At 39.4% G+C, this 14,465-nt stretch overlaps 1 protein-coding gene across 2 annotated transcripts in view; it reads right to left on the reverse strand.

Annotated features, from left to right (window-relative positions):
- LTV1 (LTV1 ribosome biogenesis factor) overlaps positions 1-14,465 on the reverse strand; it is a 45,140-nt gene that overhangs the window by 15,551 nt on the left and 15,124 nt on the right. For both annotated transcript variants that reach the window (XM_053774749.2, XM_053774756.2), the window contains exon 5: positions 1,940-2,225. In XM_053774749.2, the coding sequence (XP_053630724.1) occupies positions 1,940-2,225 (286 nt within the window). The remainder of the gene's footprint in view (positions 1-1,939; positions 2,226-14,465) is intronic.

Raw genomic sequence — 14,465 nt, forward strand, 5'->3', positions numbered from 1 at the left:
CTGAATTGAGACTATGCTGTGAGGAAGATAATCCTCAGAACCACTAACATAAAATAAAGAAAAAAAAATTCTAACAGTGGACATCTCACACCAAAGTAGGGTGACCCAAAAATAAGGAAACACTAGCACCATTCATTCAATAGGTGTCCTGCCAGAATTGTACAGACATCACATTTCAAATGGCCATCCAAACTTGTAACATCCCTTCCCTTCCTTCAGAGCAGGCACTGCACTTTACACTTTGAAGACCGAAGTCCAGCTAACTGGTTTTTCCTGTATCCCTTCACATAAATGTTACCTTGCTCACACTGCAACATTATATCAAATCCCTCAAGCCACCTATCTCCACTCCTCAATTAAACAAGATTCAAACCTTCACTGTTTAACCTTCACACCCTTCCTCTAACCCTTATTGGTACAACCCTCTCATTCCTTTCATCCTCTTATCCTACCCTAGTCCATCCTCTCTAAGTACCCAAACCATCTTAATAGTTCCTCCTCTGTCCTCTGAATAATACCCTGTGTAACCCCATATTGTTTTTAATTTCAATGCACAGAATTCCTTGCATAATATTAACACTACACATTGCTCTCAAAAACTTACAACTCCAATGCCTCTAGCCTCTGCCTCACCACAATGTTTAAAGCCCATGCCTCACACCCATAGTGAAAAAGTGTTGATACTACTATACGTACTTTGGTACAGTACATTCATCTTTTTTGCTTCCATTGATAAACTTCCTTCTCTTCACAAATACCTTAACTCTCACCTATTTCTTCCCTGTATCCATTCTATGGTTCCCCTCAATTTCCATAAACTTGTGTGCCATCATGGAAACTCCCAGATATCAACATGCTTTCACTTCCTTTCTATTCTGTCCTGCCAATTTCACATCACCTTGCTCTTTTCTTTGTTTCCTTTTAATTTCCTTTTTTATACGCCTTCCCAAACTTATACACTAATCATTGAAACTTTCATCAAAGTCTACCGAAAGAATTGACATGGGCCAATAAGCCTATTGCTATATAGGATAATAAAGCTTCCAAGCAAGAGGTTCAGCTATGTTGTAGAAACCGTTGTTCTGGTTGAAACTGTTAGATATGTAGAGTGGTGATGGTTCTATGATCTTGTGTACGAGTATCTTCTTCCTTGGCTACAAGCCTTGTATTTCTGTAGTTAATTAAATAGTTGTGGGAGTTTGTGTAAAACACAGGCATTCCTCAAGTCGTCCATTCTGCTGGCGTATTGGTGTTCCGAAACGTGCTTGGAGTCTTAGGATGTTTCATCCACTTAAAATTAGTTTTAATCTTTGCAAAGGATTAGACCTGGTGGTGTCTCTTACTTATGATGTCTGATTGTGGTGGATGTAGGGAAGACCACACCCAGAGATGCAGGATCTTGGAATCATCACTTATCTGCTTATCAAACAATTTCAACCAGAATGGCTTTTACATAACTAAACAACTTCCCAGGAAACTTCATCAGTCTACATAGCAATAGACCTACTGGCCCATATTGAACATATCCTCCTCAAATTGAACCTCTTCTCATCCATCAACTTCAACATTCCTCAACTGTCCCTTCACATCACTACGCTCCCTATGAGGCCTGGTCAGACTGGGCGGCAAAGGCACTGATCCCCGAATCCTGCTCCAGGTATACTCCAGGTAAACACAATCTCTGCTCAGATAGATCTGTTTGTGACTAGACAAAGCCTGCCGTCTGGGTGAAACATTAGTCAATAAAGGATTGCATCATAGTGCATGTGTCTACTTTTCCATTGTGGTGGAATTTTATACCATTTATTTCCTTCACGAAATACATTTCATGAGTTTCAACTTATCCCCAAACATCAGAAGAACTTTAGTGAAATTCACAAGTTATTCCATCACTATTAACATTAAAATGTCAATACACTAAACAAGGCAAATTGCTAACCTGAGCTTAGACAAAGAAGGAAGATACTGTAAGCCACTATCTACTTCTTCCAGTCCTGGCATTTCTCCATCTTGTTCCCTACTATTTCCCCAAATATCATCGTCATCTTCACAATCTTCCCATTCTCCATCATCCTCTAATTCATGAATAGGATTTTCAGAGTTGAGCATAACTACAAAGTTGTCCGGAAGAGCGTCGTCGTCATCAGGATTTTGAACCTCTGATTCATCAAAAAAGTCATCATCTAACCCAGCCACAACATCTGGATCTAACTCGGGCCGAGGACCTGAAAGGTACAAATAAAACCAATTACATTACGTTCTTTATAGTGCCTTTTATGTTCAGCCTATATATATATTTTTTTTAACAAGTCGGCCATCTCCCACAGAGGCAGGGTGACCCAAAAAGAAAGAAAATCCCCAAAAAGAAAATACTATCATCATCATTCAACACTCACCTCACTCGCACATAATCACTGTTTTTGCAGAGGTGCTCAGAATACAACAGTTTAGAAGTATATATGTATAAAGATACACAACATATCCCTCCAAACTGCCAACATCCCAAACTCCTCATTTAAAGTGCAGGCATTGTACTTCCCATTTCCAGGACTCAAGTCCAGCTATATAAAACAACCGGTTTCCCTGAATCCCTTCACTAAATATTACTCTGCTCACACTCCCACAGCTCGTCAGGTCCCAAATACCATTTGTCTCCATTCACTCCTATCTAACACGCTCATGCACAGATGCTGGAAGTCCAAGCCCCTCGCCCACAAAACCTCCTTTACCCCCTCCCTCCCTCCAACCCTTTCGAGGACAACCCTTACCCCGCCTTCCTTCCCCTACAGATTTATACGCTCTCCATGTCATTCTACTTTGATCCATTCTCTCTAAATGACCAAACCACCTCAACAAACCCATTCAGCCCTCTGACTAATATTTTTATTAACTCCACACCTTCTCCTAATTTCCACACTCCGAATTTTCTGCATAATATTTACACCACACATTGCCCTTAGACAGGACATCTCCACTGCCTCCAACCACCTCCTCGCTGCTGCATTCACAACCCAAGCTTCACACCCATATAAGAGTGTTGGTACTACTATACTTTCATACATTCCCTTCTTTGCCTCCACAGATAACGTTTTTTGTCTCCACATATACCTCACCACTCGCCTTTTTTCCCTCATCAATTCAATGATTAACCTCATCCTTCATAAATTCATCTGCTGATTCGTCAACTCCCAAATATCTGAAAACATTCACTTCTTCCATACTTCTCCCCAATTTGATATCCAATTTTTCTTTATGTAAATCATTTGATACCTTCATCACCTTACTCTTTTCTAAGTTCACTTTCAACTTTCTACCTTTACACACACTCTCAAATTTGTCCACTAACCTCTGCAATTTTTCTTTAGAATCACCCATAAGTACAGTATCATCAGCAAAAAAGTAGCTGTGTCACTTCCCATTTTGTATTTGATTCCCCATAATTTAATCCCACCCCTCTCCCGAACACCCAAGCATTTACTTCTTTTACAACCCCCCCCCCTTTTTTTTTTTTCCAACAAGTCGGCCGTCTCCCACCGAGGCAGGGTGACCCAAAAAAGAAAGAAAATCCCCAAAAAGAAAATACTTTCATCATCATTCAACACTTTCACCACACTCGCACATTATCACTGTTTTTGCAGAGGTGCTCAGAATACAACAGTTTAGAAGTATATATGTATAAAGATACACAACATATCCCTCCAAACTGCCAATATCCCCAACCCCTCCTTTAAAGTGCAGGCATTGTACTTCCCATTTCCAGGACTCAAGTCCGACTATATGAAAATAACCGGTTTCCCTGAATCCCTTCACTAAATATTACCCTGCTCACACTCCAACAGATCGTCAGGTCCCAAGTACCATTCGTCTCCATTCACTCCTATCTAACACGCCCACGCACGCTTGCTGGAAGTCCAAGCCCCTTGCCCACAAAACCTCCTTTACCCCCTCTCTCCAACCCTTTCGAGGCCGACCCCTACCCCGCCTTCCTTCCCCTATAGATTTATATGCTTTCCCTGTCATTCTACTTTGATCCATTCTCTCTAAATGACCAAACCACCTCAACAACCCCTCTTTTGCCCTCTGACTAATACTTTTATTAACTCCACACCTTCTCCTAATTTCCACACTCCGAATTTTCTGCATAATATTTACACCACACATTGCCCTTAAACAGGACATCTCCACTGCTTCCAACCGTCTCCTCGCTGCTGCATTTACCACCCAAGCTTCACACCCATATAAGAGTGTTGGTACTACTATACTTTCATACATTCCCTTCTTTGCCTCCATAGATAACGTTTTTTGACTCCACATATACCTCAACGCACCACTCACCTTTTTTCCCTCATCAATTCTATGATTAACCTCATCCTTCATAAATCCATCCGCCGACACGTCAACTCCCAAGTATCTGAAAACATTCACTTCTTCCATACTCCTCCTCCCCAATTTGATATCCAATTTTTCTTTATCTAAATCATTTGACACCCTCATCACCTTACTCTTTTCTATGTTCACTTTCAACTTTCTACCTTTACACACATTCCCAAACTCATCCACTAACCTTTGCAATTTTTCTTTAGAATCTCCCATAAGCACAGTATCATCAGCAAAAAGTAACTGTGTCAATTCCCATTTTGAATTTGATTCCCCATAATTTAATCCCACCCCTCTCCCAAACACCCTAGCATTTACTTCCTTTACGACCCCATCTATAAATATATTAAACAACCATGGTGACATTACACATCCCTGTCTAAGACCTACTTTTACCGGGAAGTAGTCTCCCTCTCTTCTACACACCCTAACCTGAGCCTCACTATCCTCATAAAAACTCTTTACAGCATTTAATAACTTACCACCTATTCCATATACTTGCAACATCTGCCACATTGCTCCTCTATCCACTCCATCATATGCCTTTTCTAAATCCATAAATGCAATAAAAACTTCCCTATCTTTATCTAAATACTGTTCACATATATGCTTCAATGTAAATACCTGATCTACACATCCCCTACCCACTCTGAAACCTCCTTGCTCATCCGCAATCCTACATTCTGTCTTACCTCTAATTCTTTCAATTATAACCCTACCGTACACTTTTCCTGGTATACTCAGTAAGCTTATTCCTCTATAATTTTTACAGTCTCTTTTGTCCCCTTTCCCTTTATATAAAGGGACTATACATGCTCTCCGCCAATCCCTAGGTACCTTCCCCTCTTTCATACATTTATTAAACAAAAGTACCAACCACTCCAACACTATATCCCCCCCTGCTTTTAACATTTCTGTCATGATCCCATCAGTTCCAGCTGCTTTACCCCCTTTCATTTTACGTAATGCCTCACGTACCTCCCCCACACTTACATTCTGCTCTTCTTCACTCCTAAAAGATGGTATACCTCCCTGACCAGTGCATGAAATTACTGCCTCTCTTTCTTCCTTAACATTTAAAAGTTCCTCAAAATATTCTCGCCATCTACCCAATACCTCCATCTCCCCATCTACTAACTCCCCTACTCTGTTTTTAACTGACAAATCCATATTTTCCCTAGGCTTTCTTAACTTGTTTAACTCACTCCAAAATTTTTTCTTATTTTCATTAAAATTTCTTGACAGTGCCTCTCCCACTCTATCATCCGCTCTACTTTTGCACTCTCTCACCACTCTCTTTACCTTTCTTTTACTCTCCATATACTCTGCTCTTCTTATAACACTTCTGCTTTGTAAAAACCTCTCATAAGCTACCTTTTTCTCTTTTATCACACCCTTTACTTCATCATTCTACCAATCACTCCTCTTTCCTCCTGCCCCCACCCTCCTATAACCACAAACTTCTGCCCCACATTCTAATACTGCATTTTTAAAACTATTCCAACCCTCTTCAACCCCCCCACTACTCATCTTTGCACTAGCCCACCTTTCTGCCAATAGTCGCTTATATCTCACCCGAACTTCCTCCTCCCTTAGTTTATACACTTTCACCTCCCTCTTACTTGTTGTTGCCACCTTCCTCTTTTCCCATCTACCTCTTACTCTAACTGTAGCTACAACTAAATAATGATCCTATATATCAGTTGTCCCTCTATAAACATGTACATCCTGGAGCCTACCCATCAACCTTTTATCCACCAATACATAATCTAATAAACTACTTTCATTACGTGCTACATCATACCTTATATATTTATTTATCCTCTTTTTCATAAAATATGTATTACTTATTACCAAATTTCTTTCTACACATAGCTCAATTAAAGGCTCCCCATTTACATTTACCCCTGGCACCCTAAATTTACCTACTACTCCCTCCATAACATTTTTACCCACTTTAGCATTGAAATCCCCAACCACCATTACTCTCACACTTGATTTAAAACTCCCCACGCATTCACTCAACATTTCCCAAAATCTCTCTCTCTCCTCTACACTTCTCTCTTCTCCAGGTGCATACATGCTTATTATAACCCACTTTTCACATCCAATCTTTATTTTACTCCACATAATCCTTGAATTAATACATTTATAGTCCCTCTTTTCCTGCCATAGCTTATCCTTCAACATTATTGCTACTCCTTCTTTAGCTCTAACTCTATTTGAAACCCCTGACCTAATCCCATTTATTCCTCTCCACTGAAACTCTCCCACCCCCTTCAACTTTGTTTCACTTAAAGCCAGGACATCCAGCTTCTTCTCATTCATAACATCCACAATCATCTCTTTCTTATCATCTGCACAACATCCACGCACATTCAGACTTCCCACTTTGACAATTTTCTTCTTCTTATTCTTTTTAGTAATCTTTACAACCCTTTCCATAAATATATTAAACAACCATGGTGACATTACACATCTCTGTCTAAGACCTACTTTTACCGGGAAGTAGTAGGTTGGTAAACAGCAACTGCCCAGGGAGGTACTACCGTCCTGCCACGTGAGTGTACAATGAAAACCGGTAACTGTTTTACATGATGGTAGGATTGCTGGTGTCTTTTGTCTGTCTCATAAACATGCAAGATTTCAGGTATGTCTTGCTAGTTCTACTTGCACAAAGGTCACACTACACATACATGTACAAGCATATATATACACACCCCTCTGGGTATTCTTCTATTTTCTTTCTAGTTCTTGTTCTCGTTTATCTCCTCTTATCTCCATGGGGAAGTGGAACAGAATTCTTCCTCCGTAAGCCATGCGTGTTGTAAGAGGCGACTAAAATGCTGGGAGCAAGGGGCTAGTAACCCCTTCTCCCGTATAAATTACTAAATTTAAAAGAGAAACTTTCGTTTTTCTTTTTGGGTCACCCTGCCTTGGTGGGATACGGCCGATGTGTTGAAAGAAAGAAAGAAAAAGAAAGAAAGAAAAAGAAAGAAAGAAAAAGAAAGAAAGAAAAAGAAAGAAAGAAAAAGAAAGAAAAAGAAAGAAAGAAAAAGAAAGAAAGAAAAAGAAAGAAAGAAAAAGAAAGAAAGAAAAAGAAAGAAATAAAGAAAGAAATAAAGAAAAAGAAAGAAAGAAAAAGAAAGAAAGAAAAAGAAAGAAAAAGAAAGAAAGAAAAAGAAAGAAAGAAAAAGAAAGAAAGAAAAAGAAAGAAAGAAAAAGAAAGAAAGAAAAAGAAAGAAAAAGAAAGAAAGAAAAAGAAAGAAAGAAAAAGAAAGAAAGAAAAAGAAAGAAAGAAAAAGAAAGAAAGAAAAAGAAAGAAAGAAAAAGAAAGAAAGAAAAAGAAAGAAAAAGAAAGAAAGAAAAAGAAAGAAAGAAAAAGAAAGAAAGAAAAAGAAAGAAAGAAAAAGAAAGAAAGAAAAAGAAAGAAAGAAAAAGAAAGAAAGAAAAAGAAAGAAAGAAAAAGAAAGAAAGAAAAAGAAAGAAAGAAAGAGATAAAGAAAGATAAAGAAAGAGATAAAGAAAGAGATAAAGAAAGAGATAAAGAAAGAGATAAAGAAATATATATATATATATATATATATATATATATATATATATATATATATATATATATATATATATATATATATATATATATATATATATATATATATATATATATATATATGCAATAAGATCACAGTAAACAGGTGATTTCAAAATATGCAAAACAACCACTCTGAAAGAATAGAGAAATTCCAAGCGCTTTCGTGACTACTCACGAGTAGTCACGAAAGCGCTTGGAATTTCTCTATTCTTTCAGAGTGGTTGTTTTGCATATATATATATATATATATTATATATCTTATATATATATATATATATATATTATATATCTTATATATATATATATATTATATATATGTATATATATATATATATATATATATATACAGTGGACCCCCGGTTAACGATTTTAATCCGTGCAAGAGGGCTCATCGTTATGCGAAATAATCGTTATGCGAATGAATTTTCCCCATAAGAAATAATGGAAATAAAATTAATCCGTGCAAGACGCCCAAAAGTATGAAAAAAAATTTTTTTTACCACATGAAATGTTAATTTTAATACACACAAACTGAAAAAGGCATGCACAATTAAATGACACTTACTTTTATTGAAGATCTGGTGATGATTGATGGGATGGGAGGAGGGGAGAGAGTGTGTTAGTGTTTAGAAGGGGAATCCCCTTCCATTAGGACTTGAGGTAGTAAGTCCTTTTCTGGGGTTACTTCCCTTCTTCTTTTAATGCCACTAGGGCCAGCTTCAGAGTCACTGGACTTCTTTCGCACAAGATATCTGTCCATAGTGGCCTGTACCTCTCGTTCCTTTATGACTTGCCTAAAGTGTTTCACAACATTGTCAGTGTAATAATCACCAGCACGGCTTGCAATAGCTGTGTGAGGGTGATTTTCATCCATGAAGGTTTGCACTTCAAGCCACTTTGCACAGATTTCCTTAATCTTTGAAGTAGGCAACTTCTTCAATTTCTCTCTCCCCTCCTCCGAAGCAATTTCCTCAGGTGTGGCCTCTTGCTCTTGAAGTTGATCTAGCAGCTCATCAGTGGTTAGTTCTTCATTGTCCTCCTCCACCAACTCTTCCACATCCTCCCCACTAACCTCCAACCCCAAGGACTTTCCCAATGCCACAATGGATTCCTCAACTGGCACAGGATTCTCAGGGTTAGCCTCAAACCCTTCAAAATCCCTTTTGTCTACACATTCTGGCCACAGTTTCTTCCAAGCAGAGTTCAAGGTCCTCTTTGTCACTTCCTCCCAAGCCTTACCTATAAGGTTTACACAATTGAGGATATTAAAGTGATCTCTCCAAAACTCTCTTAGAGTCAGTTGAGTTTCTGAGGTCATTACAAAGCACCTTTCAAACAGAGCTTTTGTGTACAGTTTCTTGAAGTTGGAAATAACCTGCTGGTCCATGGGCTGCAGGAGAGGAGTGGTATTAGGAGGCAAAAACTTCACCTTAATGAAGCTCATGTCCCCATAAAGTCGCTCTGCCACGTCTGTAGGATGACCAGGGGCATTGTCTAACACCAGGAGGCACTTAAGTTCTAATTTCTTTTCAGTTAGGTAATTTTTCACATTGGGGGCAAATGCATGGTGTAACCAGTTATAGAAAAATTCCCTAGTGACCCATGCCTTACTGTTTGCCCTCCACAGCACACACAAATTATCCTTGAGGACATTCTTTTGCCTGAACGCTCTGGGAGTTTCAGAGTGATACACTAATAAAGGCTTCACTTTGCAATCACCAGTAGCATTGGCACACATCAACAAAGTAAGCCTGTCTTTCATAGGCTTATGTCCTGGGAGTGCCTTTTCCTCCTGAGTAATGTAGGTCCTGCTTGGCATTTTCTTCCAGAACAGGCCTGTTTCATCACAATTAAACACTTGTTCAGGTTTCAGTCCTTCAGTTTCTATGTACTCCTTGAATTCCTGCACATATTTTTCAGCCGCTTTGTGGTCCGAACTGGCAGCCTCACCATGCCTTATCACACTATGGATGCCACTACGCTTCTTAAATCTCTCAAACCAACCTTTGCTGGCCTTAAATTCACTCACATCATCACTAGTTGCAGGCATTTTTTTAATTAAATCCTCATGCAACTTCCTAGCCTTTTCACATATGATCGCTTGAGAGACGCTATCTCCTGCTATCTGTTTTTCATTTATCCACACCAATAAGAGTCTCTCAACATCTTCCATCAATTGCGATCTTTGTTTCGAAAACACAGTTGAACCTTTGGCAAGAACAGCTTCCTTGATTGTCTTTCTGGTGCCCACAATAGTAGCGATGGTTGATTGGGGTTTCTTGTACAGCTTGACTAGGTCGGCTATACGCACTCCACTTTCATACTTATCAATTATCTCTTTCTTCATCTCTATAGTAATTCTTACCCTTTGAGGTGTAGGGTTGGCACTAGAAGCTTTCTTGGGGCCCATGGTCACTTATTTTCCAGAAACAGCACCGAAAATACTGTAATAATACGAAATATTCCGAGTGTATGCTTGGATGTTACCGCGGAGGCTGGCTGGTAAACAATGGGACGGAGCGGCACATGTGAGGCTGGCTGAGGGCACATTGGACGCGTCTCGGACGAAAATCGGTATGCGGGTTTTTAATCGGTATGCGGGGCAAAAATTTTGCGATAAAAGTAATCGTTATGCGGAAAAATCGCTATGCGATGCCATCGTTATGCGGGGGTCCACTGTATATATATATATATATATATTTTTTTTTTTTTTTTTTTTTTTTTAAACAATTCGGCCGTCTCCCACCGAGGCAGGGTGACCCAAAAAAGAAAGAAAATCCCCAAAAAGAAAATACTTTCATCATCATTCAACACTTTCACCACACTCGCACATTATCACTGTTTTTGCAGAGGTGCTCAGAATACAACAGTCTAGAAGCATACACATATAAAGATACACAACATATCCCTCCAAACTGCCAATATCCCAAACCCCTCCTTTAAAGTGCAGGCATTGTACTTCCCATTTCCAGGACTCAAGTCCGACTATATGAAAATAACCGGTTTCCCTGAATCCCTTCACTAAATATTACCCTGCTCACACTCCAACAGATCGTCAGGTCCCAAGTACCATTCGTCTCCATTCACTCCTATCTAACACGCTCACGCACGCTTGCTGGAAATCCAAGCCCCTTACCCACAAAACCTCCTTTACCCCCTCTCTCCAACCCTTTCGAGGACGACCCCTACCCCGCCTTCCTTCCCCTATAGATTTATATGCTTTCCATGTCATTCTACTGTGATCCATTCTCTCTAAATGACCAAACCACCTCAACAACCCCTCTTCTGCCCTCTGACTAATACTTTTATTAACTCCACACCTTCTCCTAATTTCCACACTCCGAATTTTTTGCATAATATTTACACCACACATTGCCCTTAGACAGGACATCTCCGCTGCCTCCAACCGTCTCCTTGCTGCTGCATTTACCACCCAAGCTTCACACCCATATAAGAGTGTTGGTACTACTATACTTTCATACATTCCCTTCTTTGCCTCCATAGATAACGTTTTTTGACTCCACATATACCTCAACGCACCACTCACCTTTTTTCCCTCATCAATTCTATGATTAACCTCATCCTTCATAAATCCATCCGCCGACACGTCAACTCCCAAGTATCTGAAAACATTCACTTCTTCCATACTCCTCCTCCCCAATTTGATATCCAATTTTTCTTTATCTAAATCATTTGACACCCTCATCACCTTACTCTTTTCTATGTTCACTTTCAACTTTCTACCTTTACACACATTCCCAAACTCATCCACTAACCTTTGCAATTTTTCTTTAGAATCTCCCATAAGCACAGTATCATCAGCAAAAAGTAACTGTGTCAATTCCCATTTTGAATTTGATTCCCCATAATTTAATCCCACCCCTCTCCCAAACACCCTAGCATTTACTTCCTTTACAACCCCATCTATAAATATATTAAACAACCATGGTGACATTACACATCCCTGTCTAAGACCTACTTTTACCGGGAAGTAGTCTCCCTCTCTTCTACACACCCTAACCTGAGCCTCACTATCCTCATAAAAACTCTTTACAGCATTTAATAACTTACCACCTATTCCATATACTTGCAACATCTGCCACATTGCTCCTCTATCCACTCTATCATATGCCTTTTCTAAATCCATAAATGCAATAAAAACCTCCCTATCTTTATCTAAATACTGTTCACATATATGCTTCAATGTAAACACCTGATCTACACATCCCCTACCCACTCTAAAACCTCCTTGCTCATCCGCAATCCTACATTCTGTCTTACCTCTAATTCTTTCAATTATAACCCTACCGTACACTTTTCCTGGTATACTCAGTAAGCTTATTCCTCTGTAATTTTTACAGTCTCTTTTGTCCCCTTTCCCTTTATATAAAGGGACTATACATGCTCTCTGCCAATCCCTAGGTACCTTCCCCTCTTTCATACATTTATTAAACAAAAGTACCAACCACTCCAACACTATATCCCCCCCTGCTTTTAACATTTCTGTCATGATCCCATCAGTTCCAGCTGCTTTACCCCCTTTCATTTTACGTAATGCCTCACGTACCTCCCCCACACTTACATTCTGCTCTTCTTCACTCCTAAAAGATGGTATACCTCCCTGACCAGTGCATGAAATTACTGCCTCTGTTTCTTCCTTAACATTTAAAAGTTCCTCAAAATATTCTCGCCATCTACCCAATACCTCCATCTCCCCATCTACTAACTCCCCTACTCTGTTTTTAACTGACAAATCCATATTTTCCCTAGGCTTTCTTAACTTGTTTAACTCGCTCCAAAATTTTTTCTTATTTTCATTAAAATTTCTTGACAGTGCCTCTCCCACTCTATCATCTGCTCTCCTTTTGCACTCTCTCACCACTCTCTTTACCTTTCTTTTACTCTCCATATACTCTGCTCTTCTTATAACACTTCTGCTTTGTAAAAACCTCTCATAAGCTACCTTTTTCTCTTTTATCACACCCTTTACTTCATCATTCCACCAATCACTCCTCTTTCCTCCTGCCCCCACCCTCCTATAACCACAAACTTCTGCCCCACATTCTAATACTGCATTTTTAAAACTATTCCAACCCTCTTCAACCCCCCCACTACTCATCTTTGCACTAGCCCACCTTTCTGCCAATAGTCGCTTATATCTCACCCGAACTTCCTCCTCCCTTAGTTTATACACTTTCACCTCCCTCTTACTTGTTGTTGCCACCTTCCTCTTTTCCCATCTACCTCTTACTCTAACTGTAGCTACAACTAAATAATGATCCGATATATCAGTTGCCCCTCTATAAACATGTACATCCTGGAGCCTACCCATCAACCTTTTATCCACCAATACATAATCTAATAAACTACTTTCATTACGTGCTACATCATACCTTGTATATTTATTTATCCTCTTTTTCATAAAATATGTATTACTTATTACGAAATTTCTTTCTACACATAGCTCAATTAAAGGCTCCCCATTTACATTTACCCCTGGCACCCCAAATTTACCTACTACTCCCTCCATAACATTTTTACCCACTTTAGCATTAAAATCCCCAACCACCATTACTCTCACACTTGATTCAAAACTCCCCACGCATTCACTCAACATTTCCCAAAATCTCTCTCTCTCCTCTACACTTCTCTCTTCTCCAGGTGCATACACGCTTATTATAACCCACTTTTCACATCCAATCTTTATTTTGCTCCACATAATCCTTGAATTAATATATATAATTAATATATATATATATATATATATATATATATATATATATATATATATAAATAATTGGTAGGGTGTGCAAAAGAAGAAAATTAAAAGTGAATACAGGAAAGAGTAAGGATATGAGGATAACAAAAAGATTAGGTGATGAAAGATTGGATATCAGATTGGAGGGAGAGAGTATGGAGGAGGTGAATGTATTCAGATATTTGGGAGTGGACGTGTCAGCGGATGGGTCTATGAAGGATGAGGTGAATCATAGAATTGATGAAGGGAAAAGGGTGAGTGGTGCACTTAGGAGTCTGTGGAGATAAAGAACTTTGTCCTTGGAGGCAAAGAGGGGAATGTATGAGAGTATAGTTTTACCAATGCTCTTATATGGGTGTGAAGCATGGGTGATGAATGTTGCAGCGAGGAGAAGGCTGGAGGCAGTGGAGATGTCATGTCTGAGGGCAACGTGTGGTGTGAATATAATGCAGAGAATTCGTAGTTTGGAAGTTAGGAGGAGGTGCGAGATTACCACAACTGTTGTCCAGAGGGCTGAGGAAGGGTTGTTGAGGTGGTTCGGACATGTAGAGAGAATGGAGTGAAACAGAATGACTTCAAGAGTGTATCAGTCTGTAGTGGAAGGACGCGGGGAAGGGGTCGGCCTAGGAAGGGTTGGAGGGAGGGGGTAAAGGAGGTTTTGTGTGCGAGGGGCTTGGACTTCCAGCAGGCGAACGTGAGCGTGTTTGATAGGAGTGAATGGAGACGAATGGTTTTTAA

The sequence above is a fragment of the Cherax quadricarinatus genome, chromosome 1 (genome assembly GCF_038502225.1).
Source record: "Cherax quadricarinatus isolate ZL_2023a chromosome 1, ASM3850222v1, whole genome shotgun sequence".
Taxonomy (NCBI): Eukaryota; Metazoa; Arthropoda; class Malacostraca; order Decapoda; family Parastacidae; genus Cherax; species Cherax quadricarinatus.